Raw genomic sequence first — 20,751 nt, 5'->3', positions numbered from 1 at the left:
CCCAGCTGCTTGAAATGGCTAGAAGAGCGATTTTGATGGACTCCAATATTAATCTGAACATCAACCTACATCAAGACTCAACTGTCTGAAAGACGAGCTCCCTACAGATTGCTTACTACGATCATACTAAGCACAGAATACTCCCTAGAGCTGGAGTTGATAAAGCAAGGATCACCGCCAGAGAATGGATTGTGTTACTCAATCGGAAGCGAGAGATGCATCAGAGGAACAGTTGATACCAGACAATGTCAGCCCAACTCAGGTGGCCTTTAGCAGGTGTGTAGGCATCAATTGCTGCAGTGAGTGGCCATTCACACCCGGGCTCTTATTTTTACCAAGCTGATATGCCGTGGAAGGTTGAGACTGACGTGTTTGCCTACGAGCTGGAGATGCAATTTGGAACAGATATACTCCGGAAGCCGTCTCCGATCAGTGCCCCGTCTTATGACTACTGGAATCATCCAGTCAGAGCTCACACCCGAGAGGTTAGACGGAATATATACTCGGCTGAATGGGAGAATTCGCCAACCTAGGCGAAACCGGTCGCAAAGGGCGTCGTGCTCGGTATACCCGACCAATGTAGCATCAAGGTAGCAATGAGTGGACACCCCATGCTTTGGGGTAGATACCTACGCACCGACCTCTGGAGGATTGCGTCTGGATGACGCCGTGCTACTACCTTGCTACAAAAGCTAGAAGGAAAAAGGTGATTTGCTTGCTCGGGGGGAGGGCAGAGAGCACGAAAGAGTGCAGCAGGTGGCAGTGAGGGTAATCAGACTCAGGGCTACCGTGTAGAATCTAGACCACGAAGAAATGGGCGCTGCAAGGCGATAGGATTAAACGCAGGCCAGAAGAAGCAATTGTCAGATGGCCGCCCGTCCAACGGTGACTAATGCACAATTGGGGCTTGATGATTGGCTGCCACCCCGGCTTCCCCTTCTAGCATCCAGCGATCCCTGCCTCGCGCCGTCCGATCAACTGCCCCGGCGATTCGTGTTCTCAATCTCTCTTGCTTCTTGTTCGGTTTTCACGCATGCTGACTTGGGCGCCTCTTTGCGGCCCTTTTTTCTCTCATTAATTCTCTCTCCCCCCGCGACTCTGAGTCTCTCTCTTCTCGCCATGCTCATCGTCCAACTCTCCTAACGCTTAGCCTTCCCGACCTTCAGCCCCCCCGAATCCATCGCAAACCCCTAAGTTACGTATACTTTCCATTCGCTTCAGTAATGCACCACGGGCGAGTACGTCGCAAGAACGGCAGTCTCAGAGCCTCCAAAGCTGGCCAGCGTCGCAACATGTCCCATTTGATACCCGATCATGCCCCTCCACCTCAGTCTAAAACCGTCACCGTTAGCGACGATAGTCCTGATACCTCCGACGCCGCCTCGAACACTTCAGCGACCACCGTTATCACCAACACTTCTAGCATCCCTGCCACCTCTCCCACCACCGGGGTCGATTCCGTAAAAAGAGCCATGGCCCGCAAGGCTTCGTCGCCGATGGCGCCCCCTTTCATGGTGTCCGCGCCGGGAAAGGTCATCGTCTTCGGAGAACATGCCGTCGTGCACGGCAAGGCTGCCATGGCCGCCGCAATCTCTCTTCGCTCCTACTTTCTCGTAACCACCCTGTCCAAATCGCAGCGCACCATCACCTTAAATCTCAGAGACATGGATTTCAACCACACCTGGAACATTGACGATCTGCCCTGGGACCTCTTCAAACAGCCCTCCAAGAAGAAATACTATTACGACCTAGTGACCAGCCTCGACCAAGAATTGTACGACTCTTTAAAACCGTGTGTTGAAGATATATCACCTAAGGCATCCGAGGAAATACGGAAGAAACACAAAGGGTCGGCGCTGGCGTTTCTGTACCTATTTTGCTCCTTGGGCTCACCCCAGCACCCAGGAGCTATATATACTTTGCGCTCAACTATCCCCATGGGTGCAGGTCTTGGAAGCAGCGCCAGTGTCTGCACTTGTTTCAGTGCTGCGTTGCTACTTCAGATCCGTACTCTAGCAGGCCCCCATGATGACCAACCCCCGGATGAAGCGGAGTTACAGATCGAGCGTATCAACCGGTGGGCTTTTGTCGGAGAATTATGTATACACGGAAACCCAAGTGGTGTGGACAACACGGTCTCCACCGGCGGTAAGGCCGTGATTTTCAGGAGAGAGGACTACTCGAAGCCCCCCAAAGTCATACCGCTACCGAACTTCCCGGAATTGCCGCTCCTGCTCGTTGACACACGACAGAGCCGCTCGACGGCGGTTGAAGTTGCCAAAGTTGGGAAGCTCAAGAAGGAACATCCAGTCGTCACCGAATCGATCCTCGATGCCATCGACAAGGTCACTGTCTCTGCGCAAGATGCGATCCAGGGGGTGGATGGCGATAGTATCGACAAGGAGACTCTCGAACATATCGGAACGCTGGTTCGTGTCAATCACGGTTTCCTAGTTTCCCTGGGGGTATCTCATCCGCGACTGGAGCGAATCCGGGAACTGGTCGACTTTGCCAATATCGGTTGGACAAAGTTGACCGGTGCAGGCGGCGGTGGTTGTGCAATCACACTCCTGCGCCCAGATGCTAGCGCGGACGCGCTCCGTGAGCTGGAGGGCAAGCTCGCTGCAGAGAATTTCTCAAAGTATGAGACAACCTTGGGTGGCGACGGTATTGGAGTCCTCTGGCCAGCGGTGCTACACAACGGCACCAACGAAGAGGGTGGCGAAGAGATCGACCAGCAGAAGTTTGAGAACGCCGACGGACCAGAAGGCATTGAGCGTCTTGTTGGCGTCGGCGTTCAAGAACGTCGGGAAGGCTGGAAGTTCTGGAAACGAGCTGTCTGAAGTCAACTTTCCCTCACCCTCTCTCATTTCATCCTGCTTGAACCTTTTACGATCATTTCCCCTTACGTCCGAGCTTGGTGTTAGGGCATTGCACGATTGCATATCTATTTGTTTAATCGACCTTCAATTCCCCTTTCTTCTGTTATGGCTTCACTATACTTACTCTCTTCTTCCCTTCTGTGTATAATAATTCCTTCCAGATTTCTTGACACGCCTCTTATCTATCTACGGAATATAGTATTCCTTATCCATACACAATTTATTGATCTCTCTTCTTTTCTTGTCTTATTTTTTTTTCTATTTTCACCTTTATGGGTTCCCTTAATATTTTTGTTTTCAAATTCTCTTCAGATGCTGCATTAGGGACGCCTGCTTCCGTGAAAAACATATGTCTGCATTTTTATGGGCTATGTTGTATCTAAGTGATGTAGCGATGCGAATGTCAAGTCAAGAAGTGTATTCAGCTTCTATATGTAGTACGCTTGAACTTAAGGTTCCTAGGACTGAAAACAGAATACTACTACTGTACAACTACCGAAACTTTTCAAGAATTGCCAATTTTTGTCAGTACTAAGTACGGCATATGTATCGATGCGAAAATATCACCAGTGAAACAACCTAGATACTAGTACTAATATTATGGAACGCTAAATATACACCCCTAGCAATATGAACAAAGCACCTGGAAAAGAAACTACTATATCCTTTCAAGTTCATCATTCATTACAGTCCCCAGCTGGTACTTGAAGCAAACATGAGGAAGAAACGAAAGACTACCCCATCGTCGTCTCCCAGCCCTTCTCTATCATCACATCCATCCAATAAACGCCCGGTTCCCCGGCGTCCATGCGCCGCCAAACCTCCCGCACCAGCTGCAGACAGACGCTAATGGGCTTGGGAGGAAGCACGTGCAGATACGAGGTGAGCCGGCCAAGGATGAATCGACGAGTTTGCGAGACGTCGATCGCATGGGAGGAGATACTTGGGCCGTTGCTGCTGTCTAGAGTGGCGTCTAGTGGGGGCAGGCGGGGAAGACGAAGCTCGCTGCTCGAGGCTACGAGGAGGAAGGGCTGAAGACATCTGGTGCGGGACTCAAGTGGAATGGTTTTTAGGCGGGAGAGAGTGGTGAGGGCGAACTCGGTCAGCCAGGTATCGTAGTAAGTGTCGGATTCAGAGCCTGAATGTGCGGTGGTGGTGGTTGGATCGGCAGGGTCGGTGGGTTTGGGGGGCGGACATGACGGATCGCAGTACCAGGGTGTACTACTGCCCATTGGAGGAGAGAGGAACGGATCCTGCATGGCTGAATCTGGAGCCTGTGGGTTTGGAGAAGGCTGTTGTGTGGGTAGTCGTCGGCGAAGAAGATCGGGAAAGACCCGGTATAATTGCATTAGACCGGTACAGCGATATACTTCGGCCATTGTGAGAAGATGCCAGACCGGGGTTTCGTCGTCGCCTGGGCTGATGATTTCGGCTTCGGCTGGGTGTGCTAGACCCAAAAGTCGTTCTTCTAGCTCTGTTGCTTTTGCCATGGCGCACTGGGCTCGTGCAATATCTGAGTGTGAGGTGAAGCAGCGGGAGCGAATCCGTCTCCGCTCTCGACGTATAAGCCTTCCTACTTCTTGGACGGTATGCTGGGTGTCGCGCGCTATGCCTGTCCATGGATGAGGAACGCGTTGTAGGACGAGCGATTCACCTGTTGTGGCGGCCGCGGATCCTGGCAAGACCACCGAATCATCTGCCACAAAGGACAGGAGCATCTCCCAATAGACTAAAGCTTCTTCGAAGAATTGATGGTTGTTGCTACGGCCTGGCACTGGTGGCCCAGCGTGTTTGGCGTCCAGATGATTTCGTAGCAGGTTGAAAAAGGAAATGCCAAGGTCCTTTGGGTCGTGCCAGCTGGCCGTTTGGCCAAGCATGAGCAACGCTAGGAGTGACTTGTCGTCCAGAGTAGATTCCTTTGTGATGATGTCAACTGCCTCATCACGCATTTTCCGGCCTAGTGGTCCGAACTGGGGAAAGTCGTGGACGAGGGTTGCGGCTGCCATGCTCTGCATGGTTCGACACATGGCCAATGACGAGCCCCATAGTCGGGATACCGTCGACCGGAATGGGTTCATTTGACTGTCATAGCTGGAGAACAAGGCCGCCACCTCTTTAAAGTAGTACTCCACGAGAGTCCACGAAGGGTTGTTGAGGGGCTGCGGAATCGAGGTGAAGTCCCGCTGTGATGGCCTCGAGCCAGGTGGAGGGTACTGGCGTACTATAGTAGAAGGTGAAAAGCCAGAAAAGATGTGAGGTTCATCTTGCAGAATCGGTGCGGCCAAAGAGAACAGCCCGAATGGATCATCTGCATTAGTTCCCGGTGTTTCGAAGTTCAATGCCGGGTTATTTTGGCTAGCCGCTGATGCCGATGCTGGAGAATGGAGGTCTGCCAGTTCCGGTAGCGAGCCTGACTGCTGTAAGTCCCATAAGTTGTCACATATACCGCTTGGTCCGCCTAATTCCAGACTCCGCGGATTGGCCGGGTCGTCGGAAGTGGTGAAGTTTAGGCTGTCATTGTCCGTGGCCAACGACTGTGTCAGTGGGTCAACATAGTCGGCAGGGCTGGTAGTCAGATTTTTGGGATCGGAACATTGATTCGGGATGGTGCGAGAATCACTGGGAATATCGCCAGTGGAATCTTTGTTCGACTCCCCGGGGGCCTGCGGCGGATACTTGGTGACCCAGCGCAGAGACTGGACGTACCCAGGGCAATTGACACCCAGACGGGTGCATCGACTACAATGAGGTCGTTCTTCCCCGCATTTTACCTGTTGAATGGCGGAGCATCAAATTAATGTTTGGGGCCACATGGGGCGGGACTATGTAGCCACCGCTCAAAAGATACTCAACTCACTCGTTTGCTCTTGCACCGGGCACATCCATTACGAGACTTTTTGACACGACGCATTATCGGTCCGAGGTGGGCTCATGGTAAGTTGAGGATAAAGAAAGCGAACAGGTGGATATGGCAGAGGATGAGGAGACGATGGCCATGTCAAGTTGGAGAATGCGGGGGACACTTTGCCTGGGCCTTATCGCGGGCCAATGAACTGTGCCCGGGGACTTTTTATCCTCTTCGGGAAACGCACGTTGCCTTTATGAATCATTGTGGACAATGACTGAGATTTCTGCATTGGGTGCTTGGAAAATGCACCGGTGACCGCCACTGATAGTGGCTCAGGAAAAGACCCGGGGTCAAGTAGTGGTTGTTGTACCAGACGAACATGGAGGAAAACAATGGCAGACTGGCCAGAACAATAGCCCAAAATGGCTGTCCGCCTTGATATTGTTCTGCGGATGCCTCAGGCAATGATACCCCACCCGCACGGAGAGTCGCTCAATTTGGCGCATATCAATCCATCCACTTGAATATCTTCACCGTTTGCTATATCACGCAGTCCTCTTTGCACATCGGAAAGTAAATCCGACAATTAATAGCATAGAACGTGTCTATCACAGACTCGACTTGTCCCGTTGCGACCAAGCAACATACTTAGGTTTGGCTTTTGGTTCTCCGGATTTTACCGGACGTCATTCACTACCACGGCGGGATATCGGACGAGGGCCTAAGTTGTGCTGTCCCAGAGACATCAGAGTGCAAGCCGGTTGGACACTTCAGCTCACCTATATATCAAATTGACAGGAGGGTCTCCTTGAATGTGTATAGCGTGAACCGCCGTACCCCTGGCCAGTTGTTATACTGTTTACTAGCCGCTATATCTAGAAAGCATTTACTTTCAAGCTGAAACATGGAAGGAAAATACGCATCTGATCCCGAGTGGGCATCTATACAGCCAATTCCGCTGAATGATGGCTCCGAGTCAGGAGCTCAGCCCTTGGCTACCATTGCCTATCCTTCGGACTATCTTGAGGCCACATCGTATCTACGAGCGGTCATGGCGGCCAACGAAATGTCGGAAAGGGCCTTAAAGTTGACTGAAGACATTATATCGATGAACCCGGCACACTATACCGTATGGTAAGTAAGACCTGACCGGCCCGCGTATGATACCGTTGGGACTGGAAGCTGACTAGAACTATCAGGATTTACCGAGCTAAGATCCTGTTTGCTTTGGGCAAAGATCTCAAAGACGAGCTGGAATGGCTCAACGGTGTTTCACTCAAGTATCTCAAGAACTATCAGATATGGTATGGCAAACTGTCACTTTCATCCTACTTCCATCGATGCAACTAACAATCACCAGGCACCATCGTCAAGTTCTCATGTCATGCACAGATTACTTCCCAAGCCCACCGGCTAAGGAGCCAGACTTCCTCATGGAAATGTTTGCCCAAGACTCCAAGAACTACCATGTTTGGACTTACCGTCACTGGTACGTCCGCCACTTCAAGCTCTGGGATGCCCCGCGGGAAATCCAGGACGTGGAGGCCCTCATTGCATCGGATGTCCGCAACAACTCCGCTTGGAACCACCGCTTCATGCTCCGGTTTGGCCCGCGCGATAACGAGCCAGATGCTGGAATGCCCAATAGCGGCGGAGACCCTTCGGAGAAGGGCCGACTAGCCGTTGTCGATGAAGACGTTGTCGACGCTGAGCTGCAGTACGCTAAATCCAAGATTGTCCGGGCGCCCGAGAATCGCAGCCCGTGGTCATATGCGCGGGGGGTATTGCGTGCCGCGGGTCGGCCTCTTTCGGAATGGAGGGAATTTGCTGGCAAGTTCGTTGTCGATAAGGAAGATGGTGGTGTTGAGGTCAAGAGTAGCCATGCTGTTGAATGGCTGGCTGATGTGTTCGTTGCGGAAAGCGAACCGACATCAGAACAGGAAGCTGTCCGTATGCTTACCTTGCTGAAGGAGAAGTATGATCCCATTCGATCTAACTACTGGGATTATCGCATTCGGACGATTACCAGTGCAGCCGTTCCTGCTACAGCATGAAGACATTATCATTATTGTATATTGCGAGCGAGAAGTCCAAGGAGAATAATCTGTTAGAGTGATTTATGACAGTTATTCCAGATTATCAGAAAGAAAAGTTTGTCAATAACAGCTAATATTATATCATATATCAAACAAACACGCTGTGTCATACATCATTAACCTGTATAGTGAGACCCATGCAACCCAAGTTTTCACAAGAACAAACAAAACCAAGAGATACACCACAACCCTTAGAAAAGATAGCCATGAAATCTAAACAATCACTCTCAAGCCCACCCCTCAGCCAACATCTTCCTCCACTCTGCCGCCATATCAATGGTAACATTACTGCCACCGCAAACAATGATAACCACCCGACTGTCTTCATTCAAGTCCGGCACCAACTCCTTCAACTTAGACTGCAAACCCCCAGCAGAGGCCGACAGCGACGGCGAAGAAACCGGACCATCATCCTCATTCTCCCCAGCAGACAACCGATCATCCCCATAGCCTTCATCCTTACTCACATACCCAGCATCCATGCCCCTCTTCCTCTTCTGACCCGCAGCCACCTTCGAAGATGAAGAAGCACAACTAGCTCCCCCAACCGCAGCCTCTACACAAACACCACAAGCCAACTCAACCAACAACCTCTCATCATCCACAAGCCTCAACACGCCCCTGGCGGCCTCCGCATCCGAAAACACCGCACTATGCACCTTCACGCCCGGCGGCGGCTGCACCGCATACTGAAACGTCCTCTCAGAGACCTTAATAGCCCCCAACGACGTAGCCTGCGACGTAATCTTCGGCAACGAGACCAACTCATTACTCTCCAGCGCCGTAGCCAGAGAATCCGTGCCCTTAGTCTCAACAGCCACAAGATGAACAGGCTTCGAAGCACCATCATCAGCAGCAGCAGCAGCAGCAGAAGAAGACATCTTAGCCTTAGCCCTATGCCTCTCAATCCCCATAACCAATCCATTCAATAACCCCCCACCGCCAACACTACAAATAATAGCATCAACCGGCAACGCACGACCTGCATGCACTTCCTCCTCTTCCTCCCCGACAGGCGGCGGGATCTGCTCCACCAATTCATCAACGATAGTGCTGTTCCCTTGCCAGATGGGCTCGTTGTCGAATGGATGCAGGGCGATCTTCACAACGTCATCAACACCTTCGCTCTCTTCACCATCGGTGTTCTTGGTCTTCATCACAACATCCTTCATGTACTGCCCCGCCTCCGAGAATGTCTCTCCGTACTGAATCACATTCGCTGCTCCTGCATTCCGCAGCTTCTGCACCATCAGCGGCTTCGTCGATACAGGTACCACTACCGTGCACGGGTACCCTAGGCTCCGGGCCGCGCAGACGGCAGCTAGGCCGGCGTTGCCGCCGGAGGAAGCGTAGAAGTGCACGGGACGGTGGTGGTTCTCGGGCTTGAGGAGGTGTGAGAGGATTTGGTTGCCCATGGCGCGGGACTTGAAGGAGCCGCTGGGTTGGATGTTTTCGAGTTTCAGGAAGATTCTACATCCTGCGGCGCGGGAGAGGGTTGTGGATTCAACGAGAGGGGTCGGGTTCCAGGGGGTTTTGTAGGTTGGAGGCGTGGTGGGAGGGAGGATGCTGCCCATTGTGATGGTCTGTTGGTTTCTGGGTTCCCTTCGGGATGTGGTGGTGGTGGTGGTGGTGGTGGTGGTGTTCAATTGGTGGAGATGATGATGACGATGATTGTTAAGATGATGATAGGGATGTTATAAGGAAGGGTAGATAGTAGTATAGTTAAGATATGATATGATCTGTCAGTTGTTGGGATGAGAGGAGGTTGTTTTCAATAAATAGTAGAGAGGTAAGAGGAGAGGAGACAAGATTAGGTATAAGATGATAAATGTATACTACAATCGAAAAGAGAAAGAAAACCCCTAGAATATGATACAGACCTCATATACTCCCCCCATGATATAGCGCTGAAACCCATAGTTCGTGATATACAACACGGACGCTTTCCGATATAGTCCGCCCCAGTTTGCCGCGGGAAACCTACACACAAGAGTTTCCCGCCCCGAGTCTATCTATCAGGAATTCGACCAACCCTTCGCCCAGTCGGCACCCTTTTCCCGTTGATAAACTCGCGCATATTCTGCTCCAGTTATCGCCATACCATGACATAACACAAACCTTCTCTCCACCCCTGCATGCGTGTGAATGACGGTCTGGGACCCAGAGCCGTCCATAACGCAGTCCAATTCAAGCAGCAAACGGCAAAGCCAAACCCGCTCGATTTCCACAGTCTCCTCCACCAGGCGGAGACCCGTGCTTAATTGTGCGTGTTCTGGCTGACCGAACGTTCCAATCTAGTGTCCATGATTGGATCCCAGCCCATTCCTGTTATCAAATGGAAAGGACAGCCACATTAACTTTCCACGATAAGAGGGGGAAATAGAATACTCTTCTTCGCATCCACTCCGTAGTCTGCGTCGGAGCCATACGTCGCCGCCGCATAGTTCCTTTTGGCCGGGTCCGTTTTGTCTACATGGAACATGTCCAGAAGCTCGTTGGCCTTGGTGGGCATGACAGGCTGCAGGAGGATCCCGGCCATTCGCAGGGATTCAGCAACATTGAAAATCGATCGCTGGCGGTCGTTCGGACTCTTCCATGGCTCTGCGTGATGGAAGTATTTGTTGGTCTGGGTGGACCGGGTTAGAGCAAGTCTGGAAATCATCACCGATCATAGGGTGGGTCTATCTTTATCTCTTACCTGATCGATTAGGGTAGTGATTTCTTGCAGGGCAGCACGGGGATTCAGATTCTCCATTTGCTCTGCGACTCTCTTGGGCACATCTTTGAGCATTGTTTCGTACGCCTCATCGGCCGGAGTCGCTGGTGGAAGTCGGCCGCACGTGCCGTTCTCGATGTAAGTCCGAAGATTACCCTTGGCACAGCCAATTGCCCGATGCGCAAGGTTTCCAAGCCCCTTCTGCAGTAGCTTCTGATAGTCGCGGATGATGTAAGCATTATCGTAGTCGGCGTCACCCACCAATGCACCTTGGTGGATAAGGAAGAAACGCATGGAATCCACTCCGAAGCGGTTGATGGCAAAGAAGGGGTTCACCACATTACCCGTAGACTTCGACATCTTCTCACGGTTCATAGTCCAGTGTCCATGAACGAGTACATTGCGGGGAAGAGGGAGGTCGAGAGCCATGAGGAATGCAGGCCAGTATACGCAGTGAAAGCTGTTGCTCGGTTAGTCAAGGCCTCGCGTATAAGGCAAGCTTGAAGGCAAATACGTACCGAACAATGTCCTTACCGACGACATGTACATCCGCAGGCCAACCAAGGCGGCTTCCTTGACCGGGTGCAAACGGGTAGCCTGCCTTGGTCAAGTAGTTGACAAGCGCATCTAGCCAGACATAGACGGTCTGTGTGTTGTCGCCGGGAACCGGAATACCCCAGGTCAGCCGCTCCGCAGGTCTAGAGATTGACAAATCTTGAAGGCCCTCGGAAACAGACTTGACGACATTGGTTGTATACATCGTCGGGGTAATAAATCCAGTTTTGTATAGATCGAGCAAACGCTCCTGGAAAGCCGACAGACGGAAATGGTAGTTGGTTTCCGACGACCACTCCACCTCCTTTCCTGTCTCAATGGAGACCTGTCTGGGTGAGCTTCGATCATTTTTGGCACGTGGTTTGATATGCAGCTTACCATCTTCGTATGTCCAGTCTCAGGGTCCAGCGACTTTTGTACTTGCGTCTGAGGGTAGAATGTCTCATCGCTAACCGAGTACCAGCCTTCATGCTTCGCGGTGTAGACATATCCCCGGTGCTCCAACACTTCCTATACACATGTCAACCTCAAGCTATGCGCGTGGACGCATCTCAAAACCACATACCCAAAAATACTGAACAGCTTCCTTGTGCGCAGGTTCGGTCGTCCGTATGAAGTAGTTGTAGTCCATATTCGCGGCATTTGCTAAAGCCTAAACTTAGAGGTTAGAGCCTACCTCAGATCAAAACCTGACAACGTAGTGAATGTTGCCTACCTCAAACGTCTTGTAGTTCATGTCGCAGAACGCCTGCGTATCCATCTCTGCAGCCAACGCGGCCTGCTGGATCTGTACAGAATTAGCACAATACTGTGCTAAACAGTAATAACTGGCCCATACCTTCATGCCATGTTCGTCCGTTCCGGTCAGCAATTGTGCATCAGCGTCTCCGATGAGTGTCCGCCATCTCTTGATGACATCGGCAAGGACCATAGTATACAGATGACCGACATGTGGAGCTACATAGCCCAAGACATTAGCAGTGAACGACAAAGCACAGTAAATTATCCGGAGAGGTCATACCGGCGTTGACATAGAAAATGGGAGTTGTGACATAGTACGGCTTCTTAGAAGCGCTTTCCGAGGCCGCCGTTGCGAATTGACGCGGACGGATCGTTGTCACTGGGCGGGCAGTTGTGCGGGGAACACATCTCCAAGATGGGCGACTGTAGTCCAGAAATTGGCCGGCCCAAGAAGCGGCACGAAAACCTGCCCTCGAGATAGCCATTGGCGTGGGACTGCAGAAGGGAACAACGATGGTTTATTCCAGGCGGCGTTTTCGTCGGAGCTCGATCATCATCTCCGGGTGGTCCAAGCTTCCGTGCCTTTTTTCTGCCGTCCGATGCCTGCTTCTCTTCTCCGCGATCGCGCATTCTTTACATAGCATCTACCTCGTTCCCTCTATTCAACCACCATTTTATAACTCGTTCTTGGACAACTCAGGGGCTTTCAGGAGTCTGAGGCTCGCGATATTAGGGTCTATATACAGTCTCTTGGCTTGGTTACCGAATTTGCTGTTGGAATCCATAAAAAACAGTCTCGAATCACAATGGCTCCTCCTTCAGAAGACACATTGACAAAGGTTTCTACGGATGGTATGTCGAGTTACAAGAGGCATCTTGCCTGAAATTTCTAACTTAGATTAATCTGCAGCGGCAACCGACTTTGTCCAGTCCTTCTACCCTGCCCTCGAGAACAACCGTTCCACGATAGCCTCGTTCTACAGCCAGCCTACGGCCATGATCCTTTTCAACGGAAACGCTGTCGCCGATGGAGCCGCTGTCCAAGAAATTTTCGTCAATCAAATGTCCCCGACGCATTATGAGGTGCAGTCTGTCGATTGCCAGATTATCAACAAGGCGTATCCGACACCTACATCCACTGGAGTGAAGCTCCCCACTGAAACGACTGTCAAGGACATGTCTATCTTGGTGGTCGTTAGCGGCTATGTGCGCTTTGGAGAGTCCAGAGATCTGCCGCAACGAGGCTTCAGCGAGACCTTTGTGCTGGTGCCGAATCCATCCGCCGACGGGCCCAAGGGAAAGCGCAAGCGAGAATGGCTTATCCAAACCCAGAACTTCCGACTCGTCGTATGAAGGATCAACACCAAAGTTTATTTGATGGAAGAGGACGCCTTCTACTATGTCTTTGACGAAAATTACTAGAATTGCTATTGCGGTGTGACGACATGATAAACACATTATGCGCTATGATCCAACCACGCGATTACACATTTTGAGCCGCAGAAGGAAAACGGAAAGAAATCCAAGGAAATACCCCACGACACGCCAAGCGAAGACTCCCGAAACAAAGCGACTGCTATCTCATCACTGGGCCGCAGATCTTCGCGGTACACGCATATTTGCTTTAATGCGCTCGAGTAACTCGTCACGCGATGCGCTTTCGCTGGGCAAAAGGCCCCTCTTGGAGTGACAGTTAGAAAACATTGCTCTTTTTGGCGACATTGACTGTTTTGTTTACGATGGAAGAAGAAAACATACAACTCGAAGCCATGTCCGCATTTCATCTGCAGTCCAGTTTTCCGGATCTTTTAGACGTCAGTTTGGTATACCTACAACCACAGAAGAATTCGATCCCGTGCCTCCAGTTGGGTCAGCTTCAGCCGGGAACATATCGCCACCCCAGATGGCCCAAGCGGCCGCTGCAGTCACCATGCCGGCAAACCCTGACAAATTTAGATCGGACTTTCCGTCAACAATATTCAGCTCAGAAGGATATACCTAGAAATAGGTTCTGAGACCATATTAGCTTACGGACGCCGATATCATGTCTGGGGTTGGATGTATAGTACCTTGGAGTTTAATGCGCGATCCAGAGGCGTCGGCATTTTGTTCTGGACTAGAGTTCGCCTGCTGTGTATACACGAGAAAAGTATTGATAGTAGTCACAAAGGCGAAAGGAGGCGATGATATCTGTCAAAAAGAACAACAAGCTTGTTGCCAGATATCCCAGTAGATATAAGACGGAGGGTGGCTAAAACACTATAGATAGATGTCGATCCCCCGTAATCCGTAGGCAGCCGCCTTATCGGTGCACCGCCACATATATAATTGCGGGATATCCCGCCACGACGTGGCACTGGAACTAAGGGCTTCCGGGGGGCAACCCTACAGCCCACAGAAGCTAGCTGACTACTCCCCCCCGGCCAGCACCGCCCGCCGACGAGCTTCGAGACCCGCGATTGTCATCCAAACCTTCCGTCATCCACGACTACTCAAACCAAAGTCACAAACCCCACTAGCCACCATGCCTCAGGAAATCTCCGACATCAAGCAGTTCATCGAGGTCTGCCGCCGCAAGGATGCGTCCTGTACGTTTACCCGACCTTTAGCCGCTTAGTTATCATGAGGTGGAAAGCTCCGCGGAGCTAGCTCTTTGAGGAGGGGGGAAGCTCGAGACGGGTACCCGACCATCATCGAAAGGGCACATGGGAATGGATCATTGGGATGGATGAATGATATGAAGTCGAGGCTAACGCGTGATGGTCTTGTCTGTTGAACAGCTGCTCGCATCAAGCGCAACCCCAAGGACCAGCAGATCAAGTTCAAGGTCCGCTGCTCCCGCTTCGTCTACACCCTTGTCCTGAAGGACTCCGACAAGGCCGACAAGCTCAAGCAGAGCCTGCCCCCTGGTGCGTTTGCTCCCGTCACCTGATCGACTATTTCTTTGGATGGTGTTATTGGAATAAGATACATGTCGTCGGATTCGATTGTTTCCTACGACTCGAGATGGATGTCTGATGTGGACCTCGGATATTGCATGACATCATATGGATCAAGTACTAACATCAATTGTTTTCTCCTACAGCTCTCAAGGTTGTCGACGTCTCCAAGGGAGACAAGAAGAAGGCTCTGTAAATACCTTCATCAAAACATTGAGATTGGAACTCGGCGAGGAGGTCGTCGGCGCATGGAATATGGTCGGAGCATGAATACAAATGTCGATTACGATTAGGAAATTGGCACGGGCAAGGATTGCTTCTGTGGGCCGACACGGAGGGGTGATTGATCTCTGAACCAGATTGGTTGTCTCTTCGCGTCTGGTTACCGGTGGACTGTGATGGATGTCTTCACGGTTCACTGAAGCCGGATGACCTACATGACTGGAACTTTTCTGCTAAGGGTTCTTGCTTTGTCGGAGCACCTTTGCATCCTATACAACGTAATGGAGAAAAACAGTTGATAATTTCATGATACCTCGACTTTCGCCCGATAATGTGATATGAATGCTTTGTGCTCTGGTTAGGCTGTGTTGTCTGGACGGGCATAACAAACCTTGGTGGAATGCTGTCCACTCTTTAGGTTGTAGTTCGTAGGTAGTATTGGGCGGATTGTATGCGTTGCTGACGTTGCTATGCATGCTGTAAGCTATCGTGTAACATACGGACCATGCTGTGAGGCCCTCACCGATTGCTATGACAGCATACATACATGCAACCATACCAAGGGCATGGAGATTTAGTTTAAGATGTATGTTCAAACGGATCTACAACCCAGTCAGACGGCCCCTGCCCTCTGATGTCAAAGTTGGATAGTCTGATCTAAGAACTATATGCAGTATTCTATCAAACAGAAGCAACCTATCTATAACAACATCCAAAACAGTACCACTCACTAGTAGTCAATAATCACTCAACTCTCTCATAACCCACCTCAACATACCCCGACACCCCAGCCCTCTCCAAGCTCACATCAACCATATCCCGACCCAGCGCCTCCCTCTCCCTCCTCAACTCAAACTCCCCAAAATAATTCGGCTCCTCGGTAACCTTCTTGAACATAGCACCCTCAAACAGCGCCAAACTCCGCTCATTAGCCTGACCAATCTTCACACTGAGACAAGCAAATTTAGGCACTGCTTCAACTTTCTTCATTGCCGTCGCGGCAGTCTCATCCCTGCTGACAAACTCTTTCAAGATCTCCGCTTCATGGTCCACGATATACCGTAGGAAGGTGTTAAGCGCGGCTTTCCCAAAGCCCTTGCGCTGGCTATTCTTCTCGGCTATCATTAGTTCGATTTCCCCGATGATCTGGGGCTCCGCGTCGCCTTCTTCGCCGTCGTCGACACGGAGGAAAAGGTTGATGTCTCCGACCATTCGGTCTGGGGCATCGTCTGTGTCTTTAATGGTGGTGGGTGTTGAGGTTTCTCCTTGGAATGATGGTGATGGGAGACAGACAATGAATGTCAACTTGTCTGGGTCTTGGCGCCAGCTTTGTTGCATGGCGTATTCTTCCTCTATAGAGAGGGGTTCGGATGCGGTTGCTTCTTGGATTTCCTGATATGGCAGGTCAGTAATTGTAGGTACAATATTCGAATATTTACGGTTGGGGTTTGGCTGTCTAAGAGGATTACGTATTTACCTCATCTTTCATCCATTCGTGGTATCTTGGAACGTGCCATTTGGAGTATGGAACCAAAAGCACCGTGGACGTGGAAATGGCTATAGAGGGGATTTAATTAGCCTGCTTGTGTGGTGGCGCATGCAATTAATGCTCCGATATACCTGTCTTGGCGTTGAGGAGCATGTCGAAATACCTGGCCCACCAGTTGACCGTAGCCTGATGGGTGCGTTTAGGTGTACGTCAATATTTATTATTGAGGTAGCTGGTTCTCCAGATCCCGATACTTGGTAGTAGAGGATTGAATTGAAGAGTCGGGACTTTTCCGCGCGGATCTTGGCACCGCCCGCGTTTAGGCAAGAATCTCAGATAGCCCTGAATTCCGGTTTAGCCAGCATAACGGTGTTTGTTCAATCATAAGAAAAGGAAGAAATAACAAAGCAGTAGCTCATAAGACTTATATCTCATTAATATATGCTATTGGTATCAGCCGCTCATTGTTGCTCTTGTTGTCCAGCAAATGTACTAAACTTCACCACCTCCACCTCCAGGGTCTCGGTATCGACCAAAACCAATTCTCCGGTTTCCTTGAATTTGGGTATAGATAGAAGGCGCACACGAGGGCCAGATGTGTTATCGTCATCTGTGCCTGTCATCTCTGTGTCGGCTCCGTTCAGCTTCAGTGGGGCATCACCCTCAATCACAGCCGTCTTGAATTGTGGCTGGTTGCCGGCAAAGAAGATGTGTGGGCAAGTTTGTATAACGAATGGATCGTGCGTTTGAAATGGATAGGACCCTGTTCCCGGAAATCAGCATTTGCACCAGTAGGATCAAGGGGCCAAATAGGAGCTTACATAGAGTATCGGGCGCAGTGGGAACTCCACATCTCCAGCGCAGCATAGCCTCCATAACTCTCATCCTCGCCTCTATATCTCCAGCACCATCGGCCACATTTCCTTCCTCATCGGCGAAGTTCAGATACCGGAGGATGTCATCCACGTTCTGCCCACTGCTACCCCATAGGCGCCAGCCCTCCACGTCCCCTTCCCACGGGTTCGTTACACTGTCGAACCAACTTGGCTCTTGCTTGTTATCACCAGCAGGAGGCGGAGCACAGTATGCCCTAGCCTGCGGGAACATCGCACGGTGGATTCCCTGTTGAGGGAGAGAGAAATTTGCCGGGTCAGATTCGCCTGGCATTAGTGTAACGGGCATACTAGGCAGGATCTCCGCTAGGTAAGAATCAAGCCGTGTAATAGGCGATGCATTATAAGCAGAAGCATCATATCCGTACTTCTTCGGACCGGTCCTCTTCTTTGTAGAACTATCGGCGTTGACGTCCGTAGTCATGCTTGCTCCGACCGAATTTCCCGCAATAATCAACCTTGTGATTGCAGAAGCATCAGGTAGTGCTCCTTCAGAAGCACCACCGGTATAACCAAGCAAATAATCTGCCAGAAGTTCCAAAGCAAGAGTATCGCTCGAAGTTCCGGTAATCCCTAGACCACTCACAAATGCAATCTTACCCTTGCTGGCTCCCTTTGGTGCGTCCAGTGTATCGTTTCCCCATCTGCGGGGCTGTTGCGGTAAATCAGGCACTTTGGTATCTATAACCTCGAAGTCTCCGTTGGCGTTCTCAGTTCCCAGGACTGCAATGATAGCTCCTGTACATAGCTGCGTATTCCGGAGCATGCTTCCAGTCAGGCGCAGTCGGCCGGACTCATCTTCCAACATGATTTGTGTTAACTCCGGATGAGCAGGATCTTGGTAGGTCGGTCGCGGAGGTGGTGCTAACGTATAGTTCTATTGCCAGGATTAGAATGAGAGCCGTACGCAACATGGCAGTATAGTATATCACCTCTTTCGTAAGATCGTCCAAAATATTGGGCTTCAATGGCATGTCCATATATATCGTTCCTGCGACCCAGCAAAGTTCTCCCTGCCTCACGTCGAGGACTCTTTCCACGCGGCGCGCATTTTCTCCAGCGATCTGGTCACCGAACCAAGACATGTCAGCGAACCAATTTCCCATGTGCATATTATTAGATCTCCCATCCGAGATTTCGAAATGGGATGGATGCGATCGGTCTTACACTGAAACCTTCCCATGCTTCGACTGCAATCTCTTCAACCGCGGGCTTGAGTTTCGCCAGTCGCAAGAAGTACATGTCGCCATATTGCTGCTGGTAATGCCGATCCTGGCCGCTTCCCAGTCGAAATGTATCTAGAGAGTTATAATGCGAGGGTACACGAGTGATTGCGTCAAATTCTTCATTGCTAAAGGTGCGGCATTGACAGTTAGAGACCATTTTTGATAAACTCAACAATCGAGAAGATTAACATGCGGTAGAACGGACCTGGGAGGGCGCAGGAACTCGTCGCTGCTTGCCATTCTGGCCTTCGTTTATCTAATTACACTTGAATATTTATATTAAGTGTAAGCTCATATGAGCGACAGCGACAACGTAATTGAGTGGTGTTGTTTGATGCAGTTGGTGGTGCTGGGAGCTTTTGTCCTGTGCTTCTTCCGCCTACGCGATCACGCGTCTTTTGGCGTTGCGTAATTACAGTACCGCTTTGGGGTTCTCCACCGCTGGAAAGCAAGCAACTTGCCAAAGTCCTTCACAACTCACTGAGATCATATTTGTTATTACATATTATGGTTCAATGGTGCCTTATTATATTAATGTCAATTGTGGTCTAGTTTTATAGAACTACCCCATCATCCAATATCTTTGAACATGCAATGGCAGTTGTTCAGGCCGTTGTTCAGCAAGCTACAAATGTTCAACTGAACTGGGTTTCATACCATTATATTAAGAATGACTGCGAGTCTAACTGACTCCTTATACGGTGAGATTAGGGCATCAATAAATCGGTAGCTGTAATGAGAATCGACGGGAATTGCGACTTCAGTGAACCTTCTGTATCCTGATCTGCGCCTTCCGGTCTCCGCTATAGAAGAACACACTAATCGACCCTGCCTGGAGAACGTAACAGAGATAGGAATATGCAAACAGTCGCCTTCATCCGGATTATACAGAACTCACCTTCTATAAGCCAGGAAATAAGCAGGTCTTGGACGGTTTGCTTCGACACTACCGGCCTGTTGAGGATTTCTGTCTTGGCTGATAAGAAGGTCTTTGCACGAGACAGGAAGACTTACGTTTTGCTTTCATTATCGCGGACAATTCTTGCGCCAAGAATGGTATGCTAAACCTGAAACTCGATAGATGGATGGTCTGGTCCATTTTTCGCCAGCGCGCCATCCCTTCGTTAAAGCGCTCAAGCATTCCTTCCTTCATTCTACAGTATGGATTCCCGGAAGTTTACTCCGTGGCAGCAGTGTCCTTCAATCCGACTAAAGCCGAATGACTCAAAACATCATCGGGATACCGGAAGATGAAAATTGTCAGCGAGGGATGTGGCATTGTGTGTGGCATGCCGAATGGATGGGAATGCGCCCCATCCATGTTGACGCTTTGGTCCAGTGCAATATGTATGGGCTTGGTTTCCCTGTTTGGCAGCGTTTCTTTGCCCATACTGTTAAACCATATTCAAGACAGCTAACTGCAGATAATTCTCGTACTCGGATAGTGGCCTTTTGTCACAATGCGAGTCCTACTTCCTTTCGGCCACCTGCTGCGCAGATTTCTACTTGCCGGTTTGATAGCGAGCATCCTCACCTCAGCGTATCTCGACGCGTTTTTACGCGGCCTGCACTCGAACCTGTTCAGAAGGAGCCTTCCAGGATCTCTTGCAACAGCGCCTCAAGGCGCGGTAGGCTACTATCAGCCACCCCCAGGTCCTGCTGTCACCTATCCCTACCGGGTCTTAACAACTTCCGCACCATCAAATGAAGAAACGGCGGCAACGACAGTAACCGGTACGAGTATACCGACAGAAATCAAACAAGGATCATCGAAAGATGGAAGCAATGGCATAAACGAGTAAGCGGTTCATGTGGTGCACTTGGCAAAGAGTTGTGTAGCTGATAGATTCCTTGATAGGCCACGGAAGAACATTGCGATTATGTCGGGGACGGTGACTGGAACACAGGTGATCATGGAAGCAACACAAGCTGCGACAGCAAATAAGGATATGACCTTAACTTCAGTCAGCTTCTTGCTTTCAATTTTGCTGGGTATACTGCATCTGTGAACATACTTGCTGTGTCAGATTAGGGTCTTTGGTCTGCTTTATTCTGATTCCCAATAACGTCATTTGCTCATTGCAGGCATGTGGTTTATGTGTCTTTCATTAGCGATTTCTTGTAGTATTTATAGAGCTTTGAGC

General features: G+C 50.4%; 11 protein-coding genes across 11 annotated transcripts; 5 read left to right on the top strand and 6 right to left on the bottom strand.

Annotated features, from left to right (window-relative positions):
* The first annotated feature begins 992 nt into the window (after nt 1-992).
* erg12 (mevalonate kinase) lies at nt 993-3,308 on the top strand. The gene has a single exon (XM_025622856.1). It carries the CDS (start codon nt 1,224-1,226, stop codon nt 2,841-2,843), a length of 1,620 nt encoding a protein of 539 aa, XP_025481875.1. The 5' UTR covers nt 993-1,223; the 3' UTR covers nt 2,844-3,308.
* A 179-nt stretch (nt 3,309-3,487) lies between these two features.
* Nucleotides 3,488-5,996, bottom strand: BO87DRAFT_405257 (uncharacterized protein). The gene is made up of 2 exons (XM_025625927.1): nt 5,740-5,996; nt 3,488-5,653 (listed from the first exon to the last, which is right to left on the bottom strand). The coding sequence occupies exons 1-2, from the start codon at nt 5,791-5,793 to the stop codon at nt 3,617-3,619; spliced, it is 2,091 nt and encodes a 696-aa protein (XP_025481874.1). The 5' UTR covers nt 5,794-5,996; the 3' UTR covers nt 3,488-3,616.
* Nucleotides 5,997-6,258: 262 nt separating this feature from the next.
* On the top strand, nt 6,259-7,901 carry ramB (bifunctional protein farnesyltransferase/protein geranylgeranyltransferase). Its single transcript, XM_025621300.1, has 3 exons — nt 6,259-6,864; nt 6,930-7,034; nt 7,091-7,901. Exons 1-3 carry the CDS (start codon nt 6,635-6,637, stop codon nt 7,782-7,784), a joined length of 1,029 nt encoding a protein of 342 aa, XP_025481873.1. The 5' UTR covers nt 6,259-6,634; the 3' UTR covers nt 7,785-7,901.
* An 18-nt stretch (nt 7,902-7,919) lies between these two features.
* On the bottom strand, nt 7,920-9,621 carry BO87DRAFT_238368 (putative L-serine dehydratase). Its single transcript, XM_025618821.1, has one exon. The coding sequence runs from the start codon at nt 9,398-9,400 to the stop codon at nt 8,054-8,056; it is 1,347 nt and encodes a 448-aa protein (XP_025481872.1). The 5' UTR covers nt 9,401-9,621; the 3' UTR covers nt 7,920-8,053.
* Nucleotides 9,622-10,179: 558 nt separating this feature from the next.
* On the bottom strand, nt 10,180-12,323 carry BO87DRAFT_395269 (methionine--tRNA ligase MSM1; the record flags this gene model as incomplete). Its single annotated transcript, XM_025625174.1, has 8 exons — nt 10,180-10,452; nt 10,525-11,002; nt 11,061-11,422; nt 11,476-11,607; nt 11,663-11,749; nt 11,813-11,884; nt 11,936-12,054; nt 12,119-12,323. 8 exons carry the CDS (start codon nt 12,321-12,323, stop codon nt 10,180-10,182), a joined length of 1,728 nt encoding a protein of 575 aa, XP_025481871.1.
* Nucleotides 12,324-12,606: 283 nt separating this feature from the next.
* BO87DRAFT_238305 (putative nuclear transport factor 2 domain protein) lies at nt 12,607-13,437 on the top strand. The gene is made up of 2 exons (XM_025618820.1): nt 12,607-12,690; nt 12,749-13,437. The coding sequence occupies exons 1-2, from the start codon at nt 12,645-12,647 to the stop codon at nt 13,189-13,191; spliced, it is 489 nt and encodes a 162-aa protein (XP_025481870.1). The 5' UTR covers nt 12,607-12,644; the 3' UTR covers nt 13,192-13,437.
* A 159-nt stretch (nt 13,438-13,596) lies between these two features.
* BO87DRAFT_374737 (uncharacterized protein) lies at nt 13,597-13,972 on the bottom strand. Its single transcript, XM_025622855.1, has 3 exons — nt 13,908-13,972; nt 13,837-13,849; nt 13,597-13,781 (listed from the first exon to the last, which is right to left on the bottom strand). The coding sequence occupies exons 1-3, from the start codon at nt 13,941-13,943 to the stop codon at nt 13,654-13,656; spliced, it is 177 nt and encodes a 58-aa protein (XP_025481869.1). The 5' UTR covers nt 13,944-13,972; the 3' UTR covers nt 13,597-13,653.
* Nucleotides 13,973-14,362: 390 nt separating this feature from the next.
* Nucleotides 14,363-14,770, top strand: BO87DRAFT_303732 (60S ribosomal protein eL38; the record flags this gene model as incomplete). The annotated part of the gene is made up of 2 exons (XM_025619256.1): nt 14,363-14,426; nt 14,619-14,770. 2 exons carry the CDS (start codon nt 14,363-14,365, stop codon nt 14,768-14,770), a joined length of 216 nt encoding a protein of 71 aa, XP_025481868.1.
* Nucleotides 14,771-15,743: 973 nt separating this feature from the next.
* BO87DRAFT_354810 (uncharacterized protein) lies at nt 15,744-16,734 on the bottom strand (the record flags this gene model as incomplete). The annotated part of the gene is made up of 3 exons (XM_025621299.1): nt 16,620-16,734; nt 16,477-16,556; nt 15,744-16,391 (listed from the first exon to the last, which is right to left on the bottom strand). The coding sequence occupies exons 1-3, from the start codon at nt 16,639-16,641 to the stop codon at nt 15,744-15,746; spliced, it is 750 nt and encodes a 249-aa protein (XP_025481867.1). The 5' UTR covers nt 16,642-16,734.
* Nucleotides 16,735-16,916: 182 nt separating this feature from the next.
* BO87DRAFT_330509 (DNA-directed DNA polymerase delta subunit POL31) lies at nt 16,917-18,937 on the bottom strand. The gene is made up of 5 exons (XM_025620302.1): nt 18,813-18,937; nt 18,549-18,732; nt 18,314-18,445; nt 17,310-18,258; nt 16,917-17,251 (listed from the first exon to the last, which is right to left on the bottom strand). The coding sequence occupies exons 1-5, from the start codon at nt 18,845-18,847 to the stop codon at nt 16,950-16,952; spliced, it is 1,602 nt and encodes a 533-aa protein (XP_025481866.1). The 5' UTR covers nt 18,848-18,937; the 3' UTR covers nt 16,917-16,949.
* Nucleotides 18,938-20,067: 1,130 nt separating this feature from the next.
* Nucleotides 20,068-20,409, top strand: BO87DRAFT_374735 (uncharacterized protein; the record flags this gene model as incomplete). The annotated part of the gene is made up of 1 exon (XM_025622854.1): nt 20,068-20,409. One exon carries the CDS (start codon nt 20,068-20,070, stop codon nt 20,407-20,409), a length of 342 nt encoding a protein of 113 aa, XP_025481865.1.
* Between the last annotated feature and the right edge of the window lie 342 nt (nt 20,410-20,751).

Source organism: Aspergillus neoniger, assembly GCF_003184625.1.
Source record: "Aspergillus neoniger CBS 115656 unplaced genomic scaffold BO87scaffold_9, whole genome shotgun sequence".
Classification (NCBI taxonomy): Eukaryota; Fungi; Ascomycota; class Eurotiomycetes; order Eurotiales; family Aspergillaceae; genus Aspergillus; species Aspergillus neoniger.
Note: the sequence above shows the minus strand (reverse complement) of the source record. Positions and strands in the feature narration are given on the sequence as shown.